Source organism: Adiantum capillus-veneris, chromosome 1 (assembly GCF_014529385.1).
Source record: "Adiantum capillus-veneris isolate H3 chromosome 1, ASM1452938v2, whole genome shotgun sequence".
Classification (NCBI taxonomy): domain Eukaryota; kingdom Viridiplantae; phylum Streptophyta; class Polypodiopsida; order Polypodiales; family Pteridaceae; genus Adiantum; species Adiantum capillus-veneris.
In genome coordinates this window covers 154,519,439-154,545,431 of record NC_140931.1, presented here as the reverse complement: position 1 = coordinate 154,545,431, position 25,993 = coordinate 154,519,439, and the positions used below count along the sequence as shown (strand labels likewise).

The 25,993-nt window shown below is 43.8% G+C and overlaps 1 protein-coding gene across 5 annotated transcripts in view; it reads right to left on the bottom strand.

Annotated features, from left to right (window-relative positions):
• Window positions 1–25,993, bottom strand: part of EMB3142 (nuclear pore complex protein (DUF3414)) — a 108,992-nt gene that overhangs the window by 30,935 nt on the left and 52,064 nt on the right. For all 5 annotated transcript variants that reach the window (XR_015189491.1, XM_086522340.1, XM_086522313.1 and 2 more), the window contains 10 exons: window positions 25,383–25,464; window positions 25,213–25,299; window positions 25,058–25,135; window positions 23,763–23,966; window positions 23,538–23,630; window positions 23,343–23,456; window positions 23,078–23,248; window positions 22,563–22,618; window positions 22,403–22,475; window positions 22,097–22,287 (listed from right to left, as the gene is read on the bottom strand). Coding sequence is in view for 4 of the 5 variants with exons in the window: in XM_086522340.1 (XP_086378466.1) it covers window positions 22,097–22,287; window positions 22,403–22,475; window positions 22,563–22,618; window positions 23,078–23,248; window positions 23,343–23,456; window positions 23,538–23,630; window positions 23,763–23,966; window positions 25,058–25,135; window positions 25,213–25,299; window positions 25,383–25,464 (1,149 nt within the window). In the remaining variant the exon portion in view is untranslated. The remainder of the gene's footprint in view (window positions 1–22,096; window positions 22,288–22,402; window positions 22,476–22,562; window positions 22,619–23,077; window positions 23,249–23,342; window positions 23,457–23,537; window positions 23,631–23,762; window positions 23,967–25,057; window positions 25,136–25,212; window positions 25,300–25,382; window positions 25,465–25,993) is intronic.

The window sequence follows — 25,993 nt, the reverse complement described above, 5'->3', positions numbered from 1 at the left end:
TTGTTTTACCTTTTGGAAACACCCCTCTAGAAATCTAACTGCCCTGCATTGCATAGCCAGTGTGGAACTGTTCAGAGAGAGTTCACGCCTGACGGCTAAAGAGCACTAAGGTTGGACAAGGACTATGGTAAGCCAAAGTGGGGTCATTGGCCAGCCAAAGCGGAATCCTTTGCTACATAGGCTACATTTCAGTTCTGGTGTGGCCGCAGTGTACAAAGAGGGTCAAATGACCTAGCAGAATGTAATGGGAGAAACTCCTAAATTTTAGGGACTGCTATTTTTGGACGGCAAAATGTATTCGCGTCATTACGTGCAGTTTGACATGGGGATCATTTTGTTACTCTGTGGCCAAGTCAACAGAGGCTGCAGGTGAGATATTTTTAGACCCGAGGGTCTAAAGCGGGAAAATGCACAAATGAGTGACACTTGGCACTCTGAGGCCAGTTTACTACTTAAAGAGAAGGCAAAAACGTGATTTTCAGCTGTGAGCTCGTTTTTGAGTGCTGTCACAGGTGGGAAAGCTTCAATGGAGTGCTGGCTTACCCTCTATGTACAATGAGGTGCAGGATGTCATGACCTGCACACCTCTCACTGCTCTCTCTCTCCCCTATTCTTTATGGTTATGCCCCTCTAGTGGGCTCATCAGATTGACCATGTACAATTAAGTGGGTTCATGCGCGATTGCCGAGGCAAGAGCCTCTTGCACAGGTACTAGATTAGCTAGCGGCTAATCCCCCGCAGGTACAAGTGAATTCGGAGAGGTTTCACGTGCGAAATCTTGTCCGATTCAAAGGGCACGTAACCCTATAGGTGTGGGAGCTCGAGGACTTGCTACGGATGCGACCAGCACGCGAAACGGAACCCAAAACATTGAATTACAGCCTGCTGTGTATTTTTGCAGGTTTAGGGTTTTGGCCCTAAACGGACCCTTATACCCCCAAGAGGTTCGGGGACGCGAGGGGACCGTTGTACAAGTGATCTGGAGCATTTTCGGGGCAGAAAACAGAGAATTCAGCCTGCTGCAGATTCTCGCCAGGTTTTGCAAAGTGTCCATATGCGTCGGGAAAGTCATCTAATGCGTGGGGATACTGATTGTGAAGGGTCCTAATACAGTTATGCTGCCAAAATCGGGCCAGAACATATGGTATTCAGCCCAGATTGTGCAGGGCAGCTTGTAGGGTACCTCAGCTTTTATCCCCTCTTTTAAAGAATAAAGAAATACCGAAAGGGGCGCCTGTTTAGGGGCCAATCTAGTGTCTGACTCGCATACATATGCATTCTAGCATCTGTATCCCATTCCCCTCTCTTCTGTCATTATAGCACAGGTAGAATAGACGACTAATGATGAGTGAAAGCTAAATCAAGGTTTGAAGTAAAGTCTACCGCCCTTCTTGAAAGTACAAGCCGGTTGAACTCGTAAAGTAAAAGGATGTCTAGGCTCAGTTCAAGATCATGTAGGTCTCCCCGTCGCACTTAGCAAGTTGGTGGATACTAGGAAGTGAACTCAATAAAGGCATAAAGTCAAGGTGGGATCACCAACAGAAAGTATCCGACAGTTGGGCCACATTGCACTTTTGGATGCGGTCCCAATGAGGATAGATGGTCAGTTGACCAGTGGAAGCCCAACGGAATCATTTCCTAAAATTTAGGGAACTGCTATTTTGGGCCGTTAAATGTGTTCGCGTCATTGCCTTTGGTATGACCAGGGGAACATTTTATTACTCTGCTGCAAAGTCAATTGATGCACCAGTTGAGAGGATTTTAAGCAGAAAGCCCAATGCGGAGAAATTGCATGTATGAGTGCCAAGTGGCACTTTTTTGTCAATTTACCAAGTTTGGGACAACAGATCTCGTAACTGACTCTTTGGAGCAGTTTTGGAGGCTGTTAACTCTGATTTTCAGCCATTTCTCTCTATTTTTGAGCTTCCCATGACTTTATCTTGGACCAAGGAGCTCATTTTCAGCATTGGAAGGCATCAGATGCGTGTTTACAGGGCTCTTTTGCTGCGTTTTCAGTGATACGCAGGTTTTGGCAGCCATGGAAATCTTCCCCTTTTTGCATCTATTTGTTCACAGATGCATTACAGGTCAAGGGCAACAGAGGGGGCGCTCGATTTATGCTGGGGGGAAGCTTCATTGAGAACCTGCCACCACAAGTTAAGAGCTATGGAGTGCTTCCTTTCCCTCTATGTACAGTGTGGTGCCAGGAGTGATGTCATGCACGCTACACACTGCTCTCTGTCTCTCCCCTGCGTGCAGTTACGTGATGCTCCACAAGAGGACTCTTCATTTGACTGATGTACAGCTGTGTGGGTTCATGCTTTTGTGCTGAGGCAAGAGCCTCCTTGAGCAAGAACAGGGATAGCTAGCTACTACTCCAAAGTAGACACCGGTGAGGGTCATAACCTCACCGTATAGGTGCGTATTCAGCGCTGTGTATGCATTGTAAATTGACTGTTTTTCAGCCATACGGATGCCAGAACCATTGGGAATCGTGCCCCACTAGCAGAGGATAGTTAGGGGACTGTTTGGGGCTGAAAACAAGGAAAAAACCAGTAAATACAGCGTGCTGAATTTACTGTTTTTGGGCAAGTATCAGAGGGTTTAAGCCAGTGGAAGAGAGTTCCAACAGGGGAATTGGTTTCGCGCAAGTTTTGGGACTGTTATGCTGCCGAAATTTGGTATCTAGTTGGATATAGACAAAAGATTCCCAGGACTCTACTCTGTAAATTTACCCTCTCAAAGAATAAAGAAATACCGAAAGGGGCGCCAATTTTGGGGCCTACATGTTGTCGGCGTCTGCTCGGGGCATTCTAGTTTCCAAGCCGTGTGTGTACTTAAGTGTTAATTCCCGTCGCAGGTTCTCTTTGCAAAGTGCTCTGTGTGTGTGTCTAAAGTAAAGAATTTCGGGTGAAAGCCAAAGCCTACTGCCCCACCACGGGCCGGTTTCAGTATTTCTTTTTGTATTAATCTGTGTTCAAAGTACAAGCGAGTGGGAGGGTTCTCACTCTCGGGCTCTGCCTCCAGATGCTCTGAGTTGTGAGGCCCTGCCCACCTATTTAAATGTTTACAAGGGATGCCCAAAAGCAGAGCCCCAAAATCAAAAGCCCTTAGGCTACTTAAAATAAAGCAATTTGTTCAAAAGCTTCTCAATCTTGCGTAGAATTCAGCCAACGCAAAAAGCTGGAATTCCGTACACCCTGGCCGCTTCTTACGGCGCAAATCACGGAAGTCTGTACGATATACCACATCACCAGCCTGCCGCATTTCACGGAATCTGCCACGTCAGCCTGTCACCACAATTCAGGGGCCTGCCAAGTGGGATGTATGTGTGAGTGTATCCGGGCTGCCACGTCATTGGTTTGTGACAGCCTTCCACACTAGGACCTGAGGAAATTCCTCCTATCTTAGCAAATTGCTTTCTCTAATATAAGCCTAAAGTATCTATTATTACAAATTGATAATGTGGCATGGCCTAAAGGACGAAGGCCGGACAGAAGGGGGCATAATTCCAAGGAAAGAATCAGAAGAAGTTCAAACTAACTTGCAGGTTGCTGTGGAGGGTCCCAAACTGTGGAACCGGACCGAGGGGCCATAAACCTTTTTAAAATATAGCTAGGCACAAATCACGTTAAGCATGTTGACGTGGTAATATAGTACGGACACCCACGATCTTTGGTGCAAATTGCGAACGCAACCTGTACGGCCAGCCTCTAGGCGCCAACTCTTGGGATTCCAAAGGCTTTTAGAACCTATGCTTTTCTTGTAATAGCTTTTGGGCAAGGCCAAAGGCCTTCAAAAGAGTGCCACACCTTCTTCTCCTAGCAGATTAGCTTGGAGCTTGCCAGAGAGAGAAGACCCTCAGACTTTGTGCTTTCCCGAGGCTTAATAAATAAAGAAATGACAAGAAGTGGCACCAGTCTTTGGGGCCAGTGCTTCATGCCGTAGAACTCCGCCGTGCAGTGTCGTCTCTCTCTCGATTTTGTCTAGTTGTTTCAGTTTCTCTCATGTGTGTTGAAACCGGCCCGTACACCTGCCACAAGGCAGTAGACTAAAGCTTTCACCCGATCTTTACAATGTTTAACTTTACTTGGACTTTATGACACAATGGAACTTCACGAATAAAGCTGCCACTGGAAATTACACTTCAAACAAACCACTGTTTGACAGCTAGAGTGCTTCCAAGATAACAGTGACATCGTGTTGGCCCCAAAGGTTGGCGCCCCTTTCAGTATTTCTTTATCCAATTAAACTTTGGATAAAATCTGTACATTCCTACAAGCTGACCCACTTTCATAAAGAGAGAGAAATGAAATAAATTGAAATGTTATATTAACGTCTTCAAAAGGCCAAGGACCTATGAGGCCAATCCTCATCTGCACTCTGGATGTAACATACTTAGACACTCCAAGTCAAGATTCTATCGCGACACAGCACATAATTCACTTCAAAACAATTCACAATTCACACTTGATTCAATACGGCCCGGCGGAGTTGTGTGCCTAGAGATATTGGCCCCAAAGACTGCGCCCCTTTCGGTTTCTTTTTGTATTAATCTGTGTTCAAAGTACAAAAGAGTGGGAGGGTTCTCACTCTCAGACTCTGCGTCCAAATGCTCTAAGAAGTGACGGCCCTACCCACTTACTTATTTGTTACAAGGGATGCCCAAAAGCAGAGCACCAAAAGGAGGTAATCAAAAGCTTCTAAAATAAAGCAACTAGCCCAAGAGCTACCCCCAATATAGCCAACGTAAATCTGGGATTTCCATACGCTGCCACGTCATCAATTCTCACGCAAAAGCAGGAATTCCGTACAACATGTCCGCTTTTTCCGCGGCAAATCACGGAGCTGCCGTACAACTGCCACGTGTCATTGCCTCCGCGTTTTTTGGGCATGTCCAACCAGTGAGTGTGTCCACTATGCTGCCCCACTTGGTAATGTGTGTCCAAGGCCATGCCACGTCACATGTTTGTGACATACCCACCTCTTGAAAGCATCGTAATCGCCCTCGATTACGCCTACAAAACAGACAAAGGCCATAAACATCATTTATCTTTTCTTTTATCTGGAAAGGTCCATAGTATCTCATTCTAAGCTTTGGAAAAAGCCGCTCCTTTCCCTTTTTCTTGCTCAAGCGTGCCTTCTCGAATCGTAAGAGCACCCAATCATCTTCCTTTAAATTTCAAATCGCGACGGTGTCGACCTGCTATCTTCTTGTGTCTTTCCTGAGATTTCTTTAAAGTCTCCCGAACCTCGGCAAAAGCTGTGTCCAAGTCCCTCCTCTATTGGTCCGATTCAAAAAACTTATTTTTCGTGCTTAGGAAGGGTGGATCCTTCGTAGCACCTTCAATAATCTCAAATGGCGCCTTCCCTGTCGAAGAGTGGATCGTGTTATTGTAGGCAAATTCCACCAAGGGCAAAAACGTTTTCCATTGAGTCGTCTGATAAGAAATGTAAGATTTCAATAAATCCAGTACGACTGAGTTTACAATCTCAGATTGCCCATCTGTCTGCGGGTGGAAAGATGACGAGAACTGCAACTGTGTGCCAATGTTCTCCCAAATAGCTTTCCAAAACAAACTCGTGAATCGGGGATCTCTGTCGGAGACAATTGTCTCAGGCATGCCATGTAATCTGAATATCTGGGCAATGAATAGTCTCGCTAAGTGATCCGGCTTCACTGTTTTCTTCACTCGAATGAAATGAGCTTGCTTGCTAAATCTGTCAATAACAGTCCAGATAATGTCTTGAGTCAAAAATGAAATCCATGCAAATACTTTCCGAGGGGCGGGTGGAAATGGGTAAGGGCTGTAACAATCCTGTGCTTTATGCCTATCAAACTTGACCTTCTGGCATACCAAGCAACTGCGTACAAAATCGTCCACATCCTTCTTGAGTCTCGACCAAAAAGAAGTATCGCTCCACACCTTTCAAGGTGATGTCAATGCCACGGTGACCCGTAAATGGTAGACAGTGGCATTCAGTTAGAACCTTTTTCCTCAACAACTGTGTGACACAGAACATCGTTTTCTTCATCAAATAGCTGTCCCGAATGGAATATCCCGCTACTATCTCCCTATTCTATATTCGACTGAATACATCTGCAAAATCTGGATATGTGGCGTAGTGATCGACCATTTCCTCGAAGCTTCTATGATGTATCCACGAAAATAGCCAAGACCAACGGTTTTCGAGACAAAGAATATGCCACCAACTTCTTCTTGGGTTAAAGGCCCAAATGGCCCCCTTTTAATGTATATTTTAAAGGTACTAACCTTTGGCCAAGTTCACATTGAACTTGGCCACTAACTTATAAATTGGTCCTATACTTTTAATAAAGGGAACAAGTGAGTAAATTCACTCACTTATCATTTCCCCTCATCTCACGTGTAGCGTGCCCTCTCTCTTCTGCTAGCGCTTCCTCTCCTGCTGGCCTTCACCTCCCCTCTCTGCACACACGCTGCACTTCCTCGCGTGCTCTTTCACTTGCACACACCGCCGCGCGCTCATCAACTGGTATCAGAGCCCGATTAGGGTTCCCCAAACCTGCAAACGCTGAATTTCAGCCAAGAAGGTCAACTTTCACGCGAGATTTTGCAATTTCGTCACCAAAGGACTCGTCCCCGGACACCAGAGAGCTCCCGGCAACCCAAATTGACCCAAAACAGGCTGAAATTAGGTCAAAAACAAGAAATTACAGGTTATGACAGCAAAATACAGGTTTTGCAAATGATGTATTAAGGTATGGGAATACTTTTGCTAAGTCCCAACTACACACTGAAATTGCCGAAAAACAAACCCTAAAATAGGTGTTTTAAGCAAATTTCAGATTTGCGCAGGTTTTTACCTTGAAAAGGAATAGTTTCAAATTTAATTGCAAGCTATAAATATAATTCCATACTTGAGAACGTGCTAACTAAGAGCATAATTTTGGCCTTTCAAAGATCCTCTCAGGAATTGGGGCTATTCTAATACAATTTGAAGTGTTTTATGGTGCGATTACACTGGGGAAAGTGCAAATTGATGCAATCTACGCACATTTGACAAATTTTTTCAATGTATGACAATTTGTGGCTCAATTTCATGCAATTTTGATGCTACAAATTGAGGCTTTTGTGCTTACATGCTTCTAAAGGCTGTGTATTAGCCTTATGTATGTCTTCTGAGACTAAAAACAACTAAATTTGTTGTTTTCGAGCATAAATCCGCTCGCTGAAATTTCCTGCGCATAAATTTCAGAAATTTAATTTTGTGCCCAAATCGACCTATTTTGCCCCAAATTGCTCATGTGACCATTTGGAGCTGTAGTGCACATCTCTGTGAGGCTATACTCCGATTTTTGCGCATTTTGCCCAGAAATTTAGAGTATTATCCCTCTTATTTCGTGCAACTATGGCCTCATCTTCTTCGGATGTGAAGAACCTCTTCGAGATTAGGAGGTTCGATGGAACAGGTTTTGATCTTTGGAAAGATAGGATTCAGGGAATCCTATTCCTTAAGGATTGCGAAGGGACACTTGAACAGGTGAAGCCACAGAATATGACGGATGAAGCATGGGTTAGCATGAACAGGAAGGCCATTACATACATTAAAATGGCCATGATCGATGAGTCCGTCATTGATGTAAAAGGTCTCACGACTGCTTTTGATGTGTAGGAGAAGTTAAAGGGAATGTATGAAAATACAACGCCTGTCAACTAGGTGCACTTGATGCGAAAACTTGTTGGCATGCAACTAGATAAGTCCAAGAGCGCGGCAAAGCACTTGTCATTGTTCGATGGTACTTTGTCGCAGTTACAGGATTCTGGCTTGCCCCCTTTTGATGATAAGCTAAAAGCTATCTTCTTGCTTATGACCTTACCTGAGTCATGGGAAACTTTGGTGGTTTCGTTGTCCAATAACCCCAATTTGACCTTTGATGGTGTTAGGGGTTCTATCTTGAATGAAGAAATCATGAGGAAAGCAAGTGGAGAGGGAGGCAGCTCTGCCAACATGGTTAGAGGCAGGACAGAAAAGAAGAATGCTTATGCACAAAGGAGTAAGAGTAAGAGTAAAGAAAGAGGAAATGCAAGCAAAGGCAAGGGTGATGTGACTTGTATCAATGTGGTAGGAAAGGTCACAAGAAACCCGATTGCAGGTACTATAAAGCTGAGTTAAAAAGGAAAAAGAATGGCAGAGACGAAAAGAAAGAGAAGAAGGAAGTCAAGGCAGATGCACAGGATAGCTCAAAGGACAAAGAGAAGGCCAATGTGGCTTCTAGTGTTGTGATTGAGGAGCTGTCAGATGTAGAGGACATTTTGTGTGCCACTTTGTCAGATGATGATGCTTATGACTTTGATGCCTCTCTAAATGTTCATTCACAGGACATGCAAATCACCAAGAGTGATCTTATTGATGCTTTGTTGACTATCAATGATGCATTGTCCCAGACTTGGATTGTTGATTCCGGTGCTTCATTTCATGTGACTCCTATCAAGGAGGGTTTCTCTACTTTTGATGTAGGCAAGCGTGGCCATGTATACCTTGGAAACAATCATGCATGTTCCATTGAGGGTATTGGCATTGTGCATCTCTCCATAGATGGCACAAATGAGCTTGTCTTGCATGATGTTAGATATGTGCCGGGAATCAAGAAGAGTCTGCTTTCTGTTGGTTAGATGGATATGCATGGTTACAGCATCTTGTTTGAGAGAGGATCATGGAAAGTGACCAAAGGCTAAAGGCTGATTGTAAAGGGCACAAAGAAAGGGACACTTTACTGCATACATGGAAAGGCCGTGTTGGGCAAGTTTATTGCATTGGCTGAAATTAACTCTCAAATAGAGTTGTGGCACAAGAGGCTTGGCCATATGAGCCAAAAGGGCCTTTCTAAGCTTTGTACTTTGAACAAGCTTGATGCTAAAGGCACAAAGCTTGATTTTTGTAATGAATGTCAATATGGCAAGCAAGTAAAGCGTTCTTATTACTCTGGTGTCTCTCGTAAATCTTGTGTGCTTGATCTTGTACATTCTGATGTATGTAGCATGCCTACTAAGTCTATGGGTGATGCATGTTATTTTGTCTCCTTTGTTGATGATCATTCTAGGAAAATTTGGGTTTATTTGCTTAAGTCTAAGGATGAAGCCTTTGCTGCGTTTAAGAGATTTCATGCATTTGTGACCACCCAAACAGGTAGAAAGCTAAAATCCTTGCGTACAGACAATGGGGGGGAGTACTCAAGTGCTGAATTTAACAAGTTTTGAGAAAACTTGGGCATTAAGAGGGAGCTTACTGTGCCATACAGCCCCTCTTCTAATGGTGTGGCTGAAAGATTCAATAGGACACTTTGTGAGAGGGTGAGATGCATGCTGTCCACAGCTAATCTCTCTCATGGATTTTGGGGAGAAGCTTTGAAAACTGCAGTCACATATGCAATCAATCCCCTCACATGTCTTTGAAAGGTGACATCCCTGAAGAGGTTTGGTCTGGCAAGCCTGCTTCATACGATCACTTATGCATTTTTGGTTGCGAAGCTTTTGTGCATGTTAGACCTGAGTTGAGGAGTAAACTAGATGCGAAGTCCATTAAAGGCCTCTTCATGGGATATGGTGAAGAAGGCGAAATGGGTTACAGGATTTGGTTACCTCACCTCAAAAGGGTTGTACGGAGCCGGGATGTTTTTTTTAATGAGGCAAGGCTGCTTCAAAACAATTGTGCCTCAAAGCATGATCATAAAAAAGTGAAATTTCAGCATGACCAGCCACCTGTTAGGCCTATTTTTGACCCTCAAGATGCACCACAAATGGCTGAAAATGTAGATGATCCAATGGTGTTTGAGCCAGATGATGTTGGACAACAAATTGAGGCTCCTGAAGGGCATTTGCAACCAAGAAACAATGTTGAAAATGGTGCTGAAAATGAAATACAGCAGCCCATTGTTGATGACTTTGTATGCCACCTGATGTAAACCCATTGCCGGATAATGTGGATCATTGGGTGAGGCGGTCTACTCGTCAAAGATGGCCTATGAGTCGATATGACCCCTCTTTGCATTACATTATGTTGACAGATGAGGGAGAGCCTCTTACGTATAAAGAGGCGAAGACATGTGAGCACAGCGACAAGTGGGAGCTTGCTATGCAGGAAGAGATTAAAGCTTTGCATGCTAATCATACTTGGGATTTGGTTCAATTGCCCAAAGAAAGGAAGGCTATTCCTAACAAATGGATGTATAAAATGAAGACTGTTGATGCAAAACCCAAGTATAAGGCAAGGCTTGTTGCAAAGGGATATGTTCAAACCAAGGGCATAGACTTTCAGAAAGTGTTCTCTCCTGTTGTGAAGATGACCACTTTGCGTGTATTGTTTGCCATTGTGGCTGCTCTTGATTTGGAAATGGACCAAATGGACGTACATACCGCTTTCTTGCATGGTGATGTGGAAGAAGAGCTTTACATGAAGCAACCCAAGGGTTTTATCATCCCTGGCAAGGAATATTTGGTATGTATGCTCAATAGAAGCTTGTATGGGTTGAAACAATCATGTAGACAGTGGTACAAGAAGTTTGATCACTTCATGCTTAAACATGGTTACAAAAGAAGCCATGCAGACCATTGTTTGTATACCAAACGTGATGAGGATGGCAGCCCTATCATTCTTGTGCTCTATGTCGACCATATGTTGATAGCTGCAAAGAAAAGAAGCACTCTTATGCTCTTAAAGGGTAGCTGAAATCTGCGTTTTCAATGAAAGGCCTTGGGGCAGCTGAACATATACTTGGAGTGCGTGTTACACGGCAAAGAGACAAGCGCATATTGTATTTGTCGCAAGAAAAGTACATTCAAAAGGTGCTGGACAGATTTAACATGGCTGAAGCAAAGCTCTTGGTGTGCCATTACAGCCATATGTTAAAATCTCCAAGGATGATTGTCCCAAGTCAAAGGAAGAAGCCAATGACATGCAAAGTGTGCCTTATGCTTCAGCTTGTGGTTCACTTATGTATGCTATGGTTGCTACTAGGCCTGACATAGCCCATGCAGTGGGAGTTATTAGCCGATTTATGGATAATCCAAGCAGGTTGCATTGGGATGCAGTGAAGTCCATTATGAGGTACTTGAAAGGGACTGAAAACAAATGCCTCCGCTATGGTAAAGGACCAATGGAATTGAAAGGATTTTGTGACTCTGACATGGCTTGTGATGTGGATACACGGAAGTCCACAAGTGGCTATGTATTTACTCTTGCGGGAGGTGTTGTTTCATGGTGTTCTAGATTGCAAAAGATTGTTGCATTGTCTACGACAGAGGCTGAATATATTTCAGCCACTGAGGCTTCCAAAGAAGCTATTTGGTTAGCACGCCTATGCAGTGAGTTTGGTTTGCCTGCCAAGGCACCTATGCTTGGTTGTGATAGCCAGAGTGCCATATGCCTGGCAAAGAACGCCATGTTTCATGCACGCACAAAGCATATTGATGTGCGGTATCACTTCATACGAGAAGTGCTTGAGGATGGCCTTATTACATTGCTTAAGGTCCATGCATCACAAAATCCAACCGATGCTCTCACTAAGTGCTTACCCAAAGCACAACATCATCTATGCATAGAGATGGTGGGAGTCACGTAGCTTAAAGGCGCCATTTATGCCTTTATGTGGGAGGTTGTTGGATTAAAGGCCCATATGGCCCCCTTTTAATGTAGCCCAAATGGCCCCCTTTTAATGTATATTTTAAAGGTACTAACCTTTGGCCAAGTTCACATTGAACTTGGCCACTAACTTATAAATTGGTCCTATACTTTTAATAAAGGGAACAAGTGAGTAAATTAACTCACTTATCATTTCCCCTCATCTCACGTGTAGCATGCCCTCTCTCATCTGCTAGCGCTTCCTCTCCTGCTGGCCTTTGCCTCCCCTCTCTGCACACACACTGCACTTCCTCGCGTGCTCTTTCACTTGCACACACCGCCGCGCGCTCATCATTTCTTCTGTCCCTGCACATGGACAATCTGGAAGTGAAACTGTGACAAGATGTTCGCCCACCACATCTACTTTTCCGATAGCTGCTTCTGTGACAAGAAGTAGGGTAAACTCTGGTGATCTGTCAAGACTGTAAAATCAGCTCCGAGTAGGTAATGTCGCCACTGAGTAAGAGCTTGGATAACCACCAAAAGCTCTTTCTCATATATCTGTGCTATCAATTCCGGCATTGAAATCAATCGCCTCTCATAGGCAATGACGTGGCCTTCTTGCATTAAAACCACACCCAGACTACGACCACAAGCATCACGAAATACTTCAATTCTCTTTCAATGTCTGAAAGGCAGTCACCTCTGTGAGTACCCACGAGAAAGGGACTCCTTTCTGGGTCAAAATATGCATAGGGGAAGTAACCTCTGCAAACTTTTTAATGAACCGCCGGTAGTAAGAACATAAGCCCAAGAAGCTTCTAACTTTATGGACATTCTTCAAATAGTCTCAATCTTGGCTGGGTCCATCTGCACTCTTGCTACTGAGACGATGTGTCCCAAAAAGTGTATCTCTAGTAGGGAACATTCACTCTTCTTTGCATTAATCACCAACTTGTGATCTCGCAATGCGTGAAAGACCTGTAGCAGATGTTCTCTATGTCCTACCTCATCCTTGGAGAAGACAATAATGTCATCAACGAAAGTGTCAAGAAAAGATCTATACTCTCTAAACATCATGTCCATCATTCGGTTAAAGGTCGCTAGAGCATTGGTAAGGCCAAAAGGCATCACCAAAAATTCTAATAAATCGAAGGTCGTCCCAAAAGTTGTCTTGAAGACATCTCCCGGCGCGATTCTTTTTGTATTAATCTGTGTTCAAAGTACAAGAGAGTGGGAGGGCTCTCACTCTAAAACCCTCCGTCCACATGCTCTGAGACCATATGTGAAAGTCGGCGCTGATCTCCCGATCCACTGTGGTGTGATGTTAAACACCATAACCTTCGTTTTACCAAGGTTTACAGACAATCCACTATCCTCTGCAAACTGTCACTGCATACCCTCTGGTGAGTCAGAGATCAACACAATATCATCAGCATATAACAACAATGGGTCCACGTCCCTTCCAGCTGGGCACCTCTATCACCCTCTCTATCAATGTAATCAAACACCTCAACATACATATCAAATAGAGTAGGAGACAATGGGCAACCATGTTTCACCCCAATGGTGGAGTGAACCAAATCAGAGACTCCCTCCGGAGTGCGTACATGTGCCATCACTGATCTGTATAGAGCCATAATCCCCCAAATCAACACTATGGGCATCCCCATCTCCTGCAGTCTGCGCATCCATCAAGCTCTCAGTACCATGTCAAATGCTTTCCGGAAATCCACAAAGCTACAATAAATCCGTCTCCCATGTGACCTGCCCCCCTCAATGATGGCATTGAGTGTCAGAATATGATCAAGAGTGGAGAAACCCCTCCCGAAAAAGGCATGGCCCTTTGCTCGTACACCCTCACCCACTGCCCAATTACTCACCTGTCGTCTGAACTGCACTCACACTACCGTCCACCAGTGTGGCTTTTCCCTTTTCCCATCTCTTGATTTAGCCTCCGGCTGCTCCAAGAAATCGTTGTAAGGCATTATATATGGCTAACCCATGTGCATCCGTCACCTCCGTGAGGTATCTCACATACTTCGTCTGCTCTCTATAATGTGAGCATCTATCAAGCCCCAACTCACTCTCTCACAGCTTGCGTATTCGAGAGAGGTAATGCCAGAGATTACGGCAGCAAGGGAGAAGGCAAAGATGGCCTTTTAGACAGATGGTCGGGTGGTGATTGAAGAGGGACTGTCACAAATGGGTGACACGGCATGCCTCTCGACAGAGTGGTAGCAAGCCCTAGACACACTCACTGAGTCGGGCAATACACGTGGTAGCCCGTACAACAATCCCGGAATTTTCGACGCAAAACGCGCTGACAAGATGACGTGGCACAATGTACGGAATTGTTGCTTTTGCGGGGATGCTGATGACGTGGCAACATTCGAAAATCCTAATTTTACGCCGGCTGATTTTAGCAAAGCTTTTGGGCCATTGCTTTATTTTAAGACGCTTTTAAAATTGAAAGCTATTGGGGCTCTGCTTTCGGGCATCCCTTGTAACCAATAAATAAGTGGGCAGGGCCTCACTTCTCAGAGCATCTAGACGCGGATTCTCAGAGTACGCACCTACCCACTCTCTTGTACTTTGAACACAGATTAATACAAAACTAAATATCGAAAGGGGCGCTAGTCTTTGGGGCCAATATATCTAGGCACGAAACATCGCCAGGCCGTGTCGACTCAACTATGAATTGTGAACTGTTTTGAAGTGATTCTCTGTTGTGTCGCGGTAGAATCTGGACTTGAAGTGTCCAAGTTTGTTACAAGGGCGCTCTAGGTGTGAGACTTATGGGACCACAGTGAACATGGCTACTTTGAATTGTAATGGATCCATGAGGTTAAACGTTGGTGCCTTTGAGGACAGTTTCAGAGATAGGGACATTGCTTTCTTCTCAGAGAATCATCAAGCCCATTCTCGACATCTCTCAGTAGATGTCTCTTCACGAGCAGATGACCTTGGAGGTCCAGTGCGATTGCTATCTTGGGACTACCATCGCCGCCAAAGAAACATTGTTTGTCCAAGAGCTGATGGACCATGCTGTGCTCGGCTACGACCATGGAATGAACCTAATCCTAATTTTTTGGTGCAGATTTCAAGATGGAAAGTTAGTCAACTGGTGGGTGACGGGTGCATCGGAAAGGGGATATCCATAGTCGAGAGGAAATCCGAACTAGAAAGAGGAATACGCGTAAAGACGCAAGCACAAGAATAAAGATGGGTTTTGAGAAGCTTTTCTTAAAAAAGCGGAACGGAATTCCGGGGAATTCCGGGAACAGAATTCGGAAATTGTCTGCGGAGTCTCGACTCCGAGTACAGACGGAAAAAGGATTGAGAGCTCGTCTCTCGGATTTCCCTTACGGGAAGGAACGACCATTGAGTCCGAGATTTAGAATGGAGGGGTTTTCTCCGATTATTGTGCTTGTAAAAAGATTCTCCCTAATAAAGGATTCTCTCTAGGGGGGGGGGGACCAGCCCAACTTCTGGTCCCCAGTACTGTGTCGATCTTCTCACTCTCTATCTCTCTCTCTATCTATTTCTCTCTATATCCTTTGGCTTCAGAAATAAGTGATAAATTCTATCTATCCGAATGTATTTTATATTGTTATGCGCTCTCGTTTGTGACAATGCACATTCTCCAAGATCCGTCTTTCTTCAAAACCAACAACATTGGATAAGACCCTTTTCCAAGGTCTTTCACTCGATTCATAATCTCTTCATTCTGTGCTCGGCTCACACGGTAAGGTGGCTGGTTCAGTGGCCTGCTTCCAGATATCAGATCAATGGTATAATCCTCAGGCCCTCTAAAAAGCAATCGGCATGAGTGGAGAGAAAAATCTTAGTGTTCTTTTGTTCAGGTCAGAACATATTCGACCTTTATCCATCGTTCAGTTCTCTCCCAAAAGAATGAGTAAAGAAACTGAAGTTCATCAAGTACAATCTCTGAGCCCTTCATTTGTCAAAGTCACTTTCTCGGCCCGGTAGTCAACCACGGCGTAGTTCTTGTGGTACCAAGGGATTTCGAGTAGAACGTCACTCGCGTTCCCTGAACACCCCTGTCATTGCAAACAACGTTTGCCAATGCTTGGTGTAATGGCAACATCCCGTCCGGGTGCCACTCGAACTACCTCCGCCTGTGGCCTCAACCTGTCAGGCGTAGTTCCAAATCGAGCCGCAAATTCCAAGTGAAAAGAAGTTGGCCTTGGCTCCTTCAAAAGCGCTTCCTGATCCTTCACTTTGCCCCCAAAAGCGGCAAAGTTTGTACTTTCATTCATTTGATTCCGTTCAAGTCCCATGCCATGTGGTACCAGTTCTGCTTTTTATCTGCCTTTTCTGCCACGTCTCTCAATTGCTTTAGAACTTTCTGGCCTTTCTTTGTCTTGTTCATTCGGTGCCTTGTTAGGGTACTTCGCGGAGATATGTCTATGTTCCCCGCATCCAAAGCACTTCCCCTCCCTGATGAAGCGAGCTCTCTCCTCAAGAGTAAGCTTGGGTCGTGCATCCTTCTTTTCTGGGTTGCTCTTTCTCTTTCTACTTTCATTCGCTGAAGTCTGTTCGGCTCGTTGTGTCATGACCTCATCAGTGGGGTAGGTCAGACTGCCAGAGTGAATGGCAAAACCCCGCTTTGCATGACTCATCAACTCCTGAATAGAAGCTGACTTCTGTTCCAAGCAGTGATCTCGGATCTCTGTAGGTAGACCCAAGGTAAACTGCTCAATCTGTTCCTTGAACGAGATCTTCTTAAATGAAGAGGTGGGTAGAAAAGAGCTCCAGAATCTCTCGCAATAAGCGTCCACTGTATCTTTCTTGGTCATCCGAAGATCATTCCAAGAGGTTCGAATATCCCGTTCATACTCTCGAGTGAACCAAGAAGAAAATTAAAAGCCTCTTGAATTTCAGCCATTTAACTGGCGCAGTCTTGTTTAATAGAAGCGTGGACCACTAAGTTCGAGCATTGCCGTTAAAGTAAGAGGCAGCTCTCCGAATCTTAGAGTGCTCTGAGTAACGCCCTCCCGCGAAAGCGATGTCAAACTGTTGTACGAAAGACAAGGTCTTCGAAGCATCTCTAGAGCCAAAAAACGTGTCAAATTTAATTGATTGTCCACCTTCCTTAAACTCTCAGACTTTCTTCCTTTTGTCTTTCCGAAAGTCATATTGGTTGGCTTTGTAGAAATTCTTCTTCTTTGCATAAAAGAAGAAGTCGTCAGAGCCTGAAATGTTTGTAGACGAGTCCTCTGTAGAACTGTCACTCACTGGGCGAGATTTAAACTTCTTTGCCTTTTTCTTGCCCATTCCAAAGCGTTGTTTCTTGCTTCGCTTTTTGCCTTTGCGGTCTTCTTCACTTCAGTCAGATGAGCTAGAAGAACTCTCAGATGAAGAAGAAGAAGAAGATTTGGATACTTCTTCAAATCGAACACGCTTCGTCTGATTCTTTGCCTTTTCAAATGTCGACTGACGACCCAAATAACCCGGAAAGTCAGTGCCTTTCTTCTGCTTTTTGCCGTGCTTTTTAGCTTTGTTTTGCGCGTCAAAAAGCAAAGCAATTCGTCATCAACCACCTCTTCTAATTCTTTCTCTGAATATTTCTTGTGAACAGAAGGTTTCTTGAGAGCGGGTTTTGGGGGTGGTGTTGTGGTTTTCTACCACTGCGCATGCACTTCCTGAAAAGAAGTCTCGCTCATATATTTTGCAAATTTTGGGTCCTTCGTAAAATTGAGCATCATCTTCGTTGCGTCGCCAATCAATTGACGACGCTCCATCTCTCAATGCTCCGCCTGAGTAGGCCGAGGCGGGCTATACTCCTTGCCAGAATCTTCGTTGTGATCCCTTGCCGCATCTCCGGATACAGAGGGAGTAGACTGATCCTTGCTGAAGCCATAGGTGCCGCGGAAAAAAAATTAGGGATCGGATTTTCCGTAGAAGAGAAATCGGTCGTGCTCTGATAACACTATAACAGACTTGGACACTCCAAGTCAAGAATCTACCACGACAACACCAAATAACCACTTCAAAACAATTCACAATTGATTTAACATTGGCCCGGTGGAGTTCCGTGCCTAGAGATATTGGCCCCAAAGACTGGCACCCCTTTTGGTATATCTTTTTATATTAATCTGCAACTCAAAATACAAGCGAGCCTTCAGGTCTCAATCTCAGACTCTGCGTCCAAATGCTCTGCAGAGTGGGAGCCCAAAAGGCCAATTTAAAGAATTTACAAGGGATGCTAAAAGCAGAGTCCCAAAAGCTGAAAATCAAAAGCTCAAAAGCCTCTTAAAATAAAGCAAAGGCTCTATCTCTCACAAAAGCTCTTTCCAACTTGCGTGCAAATAAAGCAAAAGATGCCCATAACATTGCGTAGGGATTTTTATCAGCCATTGCGTAGAAAAAGCAGGCCGTACAGCTCAGCCTATGTCAACCCTGCTTTTCCGGATATTCCGCCGCAATTTTCGGGGGTCCGTACGCTGCTGCCACGTGGCAAAGTGAGCGCGTTTCACGAGCCTATCTGCCAACCTCTATGTCCGGTCTTGCAACTCCTTTGTGTCTAGGGTTAGGGACGTCACTGTTAGGCCACGTCACTAGATTATGACACGATGACTGCTGTACGAAATTCCGTGATTTACGCTAGCAGCTTTTTGGCATTGCTTTTGGACCAAAAGCTTTTGAGTTTGAAGGCTTTTCATGTAAAACTGCTTTTGGAGCCTAGAGCCTTTAAATATGAGGTTAGGGCTCATTCTCTGGCATGCTTCCCGGAGAAAGTACAGAGTCTCGAGTATCGGCTTGTACTGTGCTAATGCAATATAAAGAAATACCGAAAGGGGCGGCAAGGTTTGGGGCCAATACTCTCTAGGGTGAAATTCCGCTACTCCGTGTCGCGTGTCGTCTCTCTCTTTCAATTCAGTTGTTATGGAAGTGCTAAAAGTTTGTTCAGTCTGTGCTTTTCTATTGGCACGTGGTGTCCGTCTTGTGACAAAAGCACTTTCCTCTGAAGTCTAGCTCTAGTCTGGCGACATTCCTCGTCATACCAGCTATTCTGAGACATGCTCCCAGAACGGTGTCACTGCTCAGGCTGGGTGTGTGAGCATGCCTCTTCTGCTACATCATGTAATGTTTGTGTCAGTATAGTAGCAAGCTTCTCCAGAGGTCGCTCTGGCTTCTCAGTGCATACACGTTTGTACATACTATCTATGTATACAGAATCCGTCTCCCACGTGAAGGTGTAGCGAGTAGGGACTACTACCCGTGGATTGTGTGCTACACTGAACTGGAAAAAGATGGTCAACGACACAATAGCATGATCCACTGCCACCCCAACAGGTCTGGGCCCAACTATGAGATCTTGGATACTAGAGACGAGGCTCGGTTGTGCCATGACATAATCCACTGTGTTGGCTCCATGTCTATGTGGAAAGCATGTGAAACCTCCCGCAACGGGAAATCTCTGTAGGCCATTCAAGATGGCCGATCCATGTGCAGTCCCCATGTCTATCAAGCGCCGGCCATACTCTGTATGTTCCCTATCCTGTGATAGTCTGGGATAGGCCCGTCTCTGCAACATCCAGCTCTCTAAGCATCTCCTCTGAAGTATCATTAAATATTTTTTGATTATGGGTAGTCCTAGCATTGAAGTCCCCTAGTATGATTTGTCACCATCTCTAGAGAATTCCCATATGTCATCATCTAAAATAGAAAAGGGAATTGTCCTCTGGGTGGTGCATATACTGACGTACTCGGGGAAAAGTAGCTAATAGCAATGTAAAGATATCTACCAGTCTCTGCTCTCAATCTCACCCACATGTACCTAGCTTGCTCATGCCTGCGAGCTATATGCATCAATGGCTACAACTCCTCCCTAAAAAACACTCCCACTCCTCCTGAACCCCGTCCTATGTGCTTTGATCGTGTCTCCTGTCTACAGGCTGTCTCCCATCTATATTCACTAATGTGGGGCATAGACTGCCCAGGGGCCTGATGTGTCTCAAAGTAGAAGATGATGTCTCTCCCGGTAAAACTCTCCTCAAAAGCACCCACATCAAGACGCATGGATCCATTACAATTCTAGGTAGCGACTTTTGAGTGTGGTCCCCCATAGGCCTCACACCGTCATGTGGAGCATGGCTCCAATATCACTACTCTTCCATCTCGGTAAAAAGCAATCTTACCTTTGTCCCTTGCCGCTCTAATCTCTGGCAATAAGTCCTGCATATGGGCGACCTGTGAGAGGGTAAGATCATCCCCGAGAAAGATGCCCGTCTTCTTAAGAGATTGTCTCTTCTTTAAAAAGTCCTTCGCTTCCATAGAGGGAAAACGAAGGATGGGTACCCTTTCTTTCGAGGTTTCCCCCTTGCTCTCATTTTTCTTGTTGCCCACTCTCCAAGCTCTTGAGTGCATTGGCTAATGAACCCCCATCAAAGCCATGAGTTCTTTTACCTCTTCGTCTACATTATCTTTGTCTTTAAGGCTGCAAATTCTCACATGTAGAGAGAGTACACGTCTTCTTTGCTCCTCTTCTAGTGTCAAGTTGATAATGGTGGGTGTGGATGTTGTTTCCTTGCTTTTCCCTTTCTTGGCAACCTCAATCCATTTCTCAGCCTCATCTGCTTTCTGTTGAGTCTTTCTAATAACGTCCACCGAGGAAGTCGTCATTTCTTTATGCTGCTCTTTCCCTCTTGGATGGCCCACACTTGCTCTTTGATTGTGTTGAGTTCTTCCATTACAGAGGGTTGCAATTCTCTCTCTTCAAGCGTGTTTCGTGAGCGTGCCTTAACGAGCTCCTTCTTGAGTGACGCAATCTCTTCGTCTTGGGCAGTCACACGATCTCCCATTGCAGTGCTCTTGCTTTCTTGGGCCAAAACGCGATCTTCGAGCATTTTTATTGTCCCTAATAGGTGGCCGTTGATCTTGTTAATGGTTTCGTCCATTTCTTCTTTGCACTTTTGAACTGCGTCTTCTAAGGGGTCAAGCTTATCATTCTGCTTCCTCGTGTTTGGTCGTTGCCAAAAAATGAGAGGGAATTTTGCGGCGGAAGGAGACCTACACGCACAAGTGCTTCCACATTATGCATACATGTTCTCCCACATTAAGCATACATGGTGTACATGTTGTGCAATTTCTGCAAATTACAACAAAAGCCCGCTTTATGCAATTTCTGCAAATTCTGCCAATTCTGCAATTTCCTGAAAAACCTGCAATTTTATGAAGACCGTCTTCTGCTGTACCTTGTCAGGATGATGTTTTAGAGCGGCCTTTCGATATGCCTTTTTAATTTCATTTGCAGAACATGAGAAATCAACTCCCCTCGTGTAGCCTAACAGGAAGCCAAATGTGCTGCCCTTTTCCACGCAACAGTAGCTCAAAGGCAGCAAAAACAGTGCTAAAGGCAGCGTTAAGGTGAGCAGACTGTCTCGGGTGCAGCGTGAGCAGGAGTGCTGAGAAATGAAATGAAATGTTATATTAACGTCTTCAAAAGGCCAAAATGAGAGAGAGAGGCACTCCCGTACTGCGCTGCCACGATAATTCCATGCAGAGCAATTTCTAAAACTAACTCTACTTAGCACCTTCCACTAATGATTAATTTTTCTCAACCTTCCACTAATGATCCATTTTTCGATTTCATTTCAGCTGATTACCCCTACTCCAATCCCTCTGGAGCCTGGGAGACCTTCGTATCTCAATGCAGTTTCCACCCTTACTCTGTCTTGAAGGAAACCACCTCTTGAACTATGGGTGTAGAATTTACCCGGAGTGATGTGGATGCTAGAACTGTGTCTCTTTCCGTTTCGAATTGTAGCATGGTTCCTTCCTTTGTGGTTATCTTATTCGTGGAATCCACGAAATATTTTATTTCCAATGCTCTAGGTCACCTACCCAGAGACACATCAGAAATACCCCTTCTTGATTCTCTAAGTCACCCATCCCAAGAACTTTCCATATTCCCCTTCTTGATGCTGTAAGTCAACCATCCCTCATAGCTTCCCATCAGATATGAATTTGGTAAATAATATTTTATTTTCTTTGCCACTGGGTCATAGTATGTGTAGATGTATATAAATATAATCTGATGTTTCAATGTTCTCTCTTCTGAACTCTACTCCTATTCCTGGAAAGATCCTCATTTCCACTCTTGTTCAGTGGCTAAATGTGACTAACACTAGCAGCTCATTACCATCTTCATTGCCCCCCACTCTTAGAGCTACAGGCAATTTACTCTCGATCCTGGGTCTAAACCTCTCCCTCTTGATAACCTGTCAACATTGAGAACTTAAGAAACTTTTACTTTACTGCTTGGCTATCTTCCCCAGTCTTTAGCCGATAAAATAATCGTTTATTTTAAAAAAATGTTTTCGACAGGTGTAATAGATGTGCAAATAAAGCAACCAGGTAAAAGAATGATGTTGAACCACAGTAGAGATGGTACAATCTGCTGCAGCAGTGTTCTTTTCCAGGACTTCAAGAAGTGCATAAAATAAAGAGACTAAGCATAATGTACCGGCTTCGTAAAGTCTCGGAAGTCTCATGGCGCAACATTGCAGCTAAAAGTTTGGATAGTATTGTTTGACAAGCGCTATTTGATAATCGGGTTGAAAATAGCAGATCAACGCAGGTTACATCATCCGTATCTTCTCCTGAAGGACAACTGAAACTCAGCTCTTGCAGTTTAGCCATGCAAGTCATAACCACCTATTTGAAAAAGAGGAGAAATGAATTGTCACAAAATGTATGTATAGAAACTACATCAGTACAGCTTACTTTATAAACAAAAAAGCCAAACATCTCTCTAGAACCCATAACTTACTTGACTTAAACAGATTGCCATCTTAAGGGAACAATCTTGTGATATGCTTGCCGTTAAAGAAGCATCCAGAATCCTAGAGCCCAAAGAAAAAAAAAAAAAAATTAAAATCCTGATCAGAGGAGCTTATGCAAAAGAATGTAGTACTGCACATATAACTTACTCAAACAATATGTGTAGGCGAAAATCCAGAAGGTCAAACCGTCTTGATATTCCTACCTGCAACATGATTTTACATTATGCACTCCTCCAATCCATATTCATTGATTACTTCCCAAATTTTGACCTTAAAATTGTCTTGAATTTCCTACCCGTTTTTTTTTGGGAACAATTATACCTTATTCTTTTTAACATAAAAATAAAAGCGGGATTTCAAAGGAAGAGTCCATATATAAAGACTAGCGGGAAGAATAGACCATAGGAGCCAAGGACACATATTCCCATCTGGGATACATGTACTCATTTCCCCAACATCAAATATCTAAACTTAAGTATCAGTCAAGTGCTCTCTCCTCTGCTGAAAAAAGATCTGCTAGATAGTCTCACTCCCCTCCAGAAGTGTCAATAGTGATTCACATCCATTGGCCTTGAAACTTTGGCTCCTCTACCATGGTTCTATGGTGGCTTTATATGGTGACAATTTCAGAAGGCACAGTTTTACCAACAGCAACTGAATACCTCTACAAGTTGTGACCATCCCACGAGCATGTGCAGCTGAGATGCTTGCTCTTCAACATTTTTATTGAACTTCCAAGCCCACCTCAGCAAATGCTGCACAGCCTCTCGGAGACTGACTTGCCTTTGTTCATTGAACGAGACATTCTGTTGAAGCTCAAGGTGCTTGTATTCCTGCAACGACAAAAGCCTTAAAACTGCTTTGAGCCAAGTAGGTCTCTAACAAAATGATACAGATACTGTTGTGCATGACATAAATCTTCAGCACCTGCCACAGCCTGTCTCTAAATGCAGTAAGCTCTATCAGGCGATCTCCTCGTTCTGAATGATAATAGACACCACCTTCATCAATGGTTACAGAACTTGCAAGTATTTCGGTCACCTGCAATATAATAGAGCAACATAGGATATAGCTTGCAAGAAAAATAAATAAACTGGACCTAAACTTTGGTCGGAATATTACCATTAAGTCCTCCTTCACACCTTGCAGCTCCCAGGGGAGTTCAGCCTCAATGTCAGGAGGTTGAAACTGTACAATATCTAGAAGTTCCAAAACCTGAGAAATGTTCAATTTAAGCTGCCAGGATGTCATCCAAGGCTAATTCTCACACATCATCAGGAACCAAGCACCTTGCATTACTTGCCTTGAAATACAAAGAATCTGCAGCACAGGGCACCCATTAAATACCTTCATTCTTTGTAGATTTGATGATGGAGCCCTTGCCAGCATTTGCACACCGGAAATGGTTAAAGCATTGCTGTTTTGATCTCTACTTTCTGTCTCCTCTGAAAATAATTGAGACAAAAGATGTTGACAATTTGCACGTTGTGTGATGACATCCATGTCACTGACATGAAGTTGAACTGCAAACAGCTTCAATAACCAGGCTCTCTGAAAGGGGAAAAGATGTGTGACTGTTAGATACTCAGCAAGCCAACAGACTAGACCATTTTAAAACAAAAAAGGGTTTTTCAAAACAAGACCTAGCCTTAACAGATAGCCGCTTCAATGTCAGCATGTTTTCAGCCAAAGAGTGGACCTACAATTGCCTGCCACTCTTCTCTGCCTATCCTACCACTGCCCTTTATTATTCACCTTTGCTCTGCCTCGCGTCTTCACTTAACCCTTGCTTCATGTTCCTTCACGAGTCAATGTTCAACCTTCCAATTCCACTTTACTCATTACTATAGTGAAATTGTTGTGGACATCCCTCCTTGACCCTAGACTTCCTCATACATTCCCTCCCTTGTACGTGCCATTTATTGCAGCATCCAATGGCATAGTCAAACGGCTCAGACCCCTTCATGTAATTCTACAAAAGTTGTTATGCTGACGGGGATCCTCAACATAGCAATGATCTATCCCATGGCTCAAGCAGACCCTTATGACTAAGGGCATAAGTTTGAATTCGCCTCCCAAACATCACCCAAAAGTACGCACAGAAACACCACCACCTTTTGAAGGGTTCTCCTCAGTATGTAAGAAACTTTCCCAAAACGTTATAACGAAAGTTGAAATGTCCACAAGATCATACACTTCACAACCTACTGCAGACAGAAGGGGAAAAACGAAGTGATTTGGCTACAGAATTGAGAATGATGGCCGTATCTCCCTCTCTTTCATAACTCTAGGGATGACCTAGCCAATATCAAAAACTTAATTCTTACTTTCTTAATACTTCCAATCTTTTGACGCCTTTTGGCACCCAGAAAATTCATGTTCTAACAGCTATAAGCAAAAAATTCCTTCCTAAAAGAGCTACAAATTGAATATTAGAATTCGTGCATTTCCTTGAGATAATACTAATTCACAAGGTTGTGACTCCCCTCTAAGGAGAAAGAAAAAAACAAACAAGATATATTCTCAAATAATAAGCAATTTTCTAGCCACACATTGCATCAAGGTGTCTGCCATTTCCAGATTGAGACTTAGGGTCACTTTTCAGAAAACAGCCACCTCTTCAAGAGAAGAATCTTTATTACCTGGTGAAGTTGGCTTGTTCTCAACACTTGATTGGCCTTCCGCTTAGAAAGTGGTTCACAAGCAAACATATCCAAATGCTGCAAATTCACAAGGCCAGAAGTTTTTTAAAGCAGAGAAGGGCATATCAAGGCCGCATCCCAAAAGGATGAATTACCTTTGAGAAAAATTTATACTTTTCCGACTGCAAAAGCTCAATAGTTGGTAGACTTGTGAGACTGTCAACACACAGGTCGTAGAACAACTGCCATTCCAAACGACTGTTATACAAATGTAGAAGTTGAAAAGCTACTTCCTGAATTTCTGACCGCTAACGGTAATAATTACCTGAAGGCCTGCCTCATGAAGAGCTGCATTTACCTCAGGTCTGCTAAACTTTTCCAGCACATTCAGCAAGATTCTCAAACAGCTGAAATAAGAAGTCGCACAGAACAGGATCTCACTCAACATCAAGTATTCACTCCTAAAATGCTCCATCAATGAAGCTCAGAAAATATATGACTTTAAAGAGCCAAAAGCACATGCTAACATGATAGTTATTACACGTACAACTATAATTCTGATTCCCCTAAATGGAGACCCAATTCCTGAAAGCATCTCTATGAATGCGTCTAGCCTAAAGAGGTATTCTTCAATAGACCAAGTGTATGTAATGAGAAACAAATCGCATTTTATCCTGCCCCATAGAAACAAGTGATAAGATCACCAGGCTTGCAGCTCAAAAATTGGAGCTACACCAAAATAATTTACCCAATCCTAGTCTCTAGTCCTTCCAAAACATAAGATCCTTCTAGTCTCACTTTACTATTGTTTATTCTATTTACAATGCAAACAAACACTTGGTTCTCCATGTCTATCCATCAAAAGATTTTGGAAAAAAGAGGATTAAAACAAAGTGGAGATCAAACTGACAAGACTTTTATTTCCGACTTTTCATT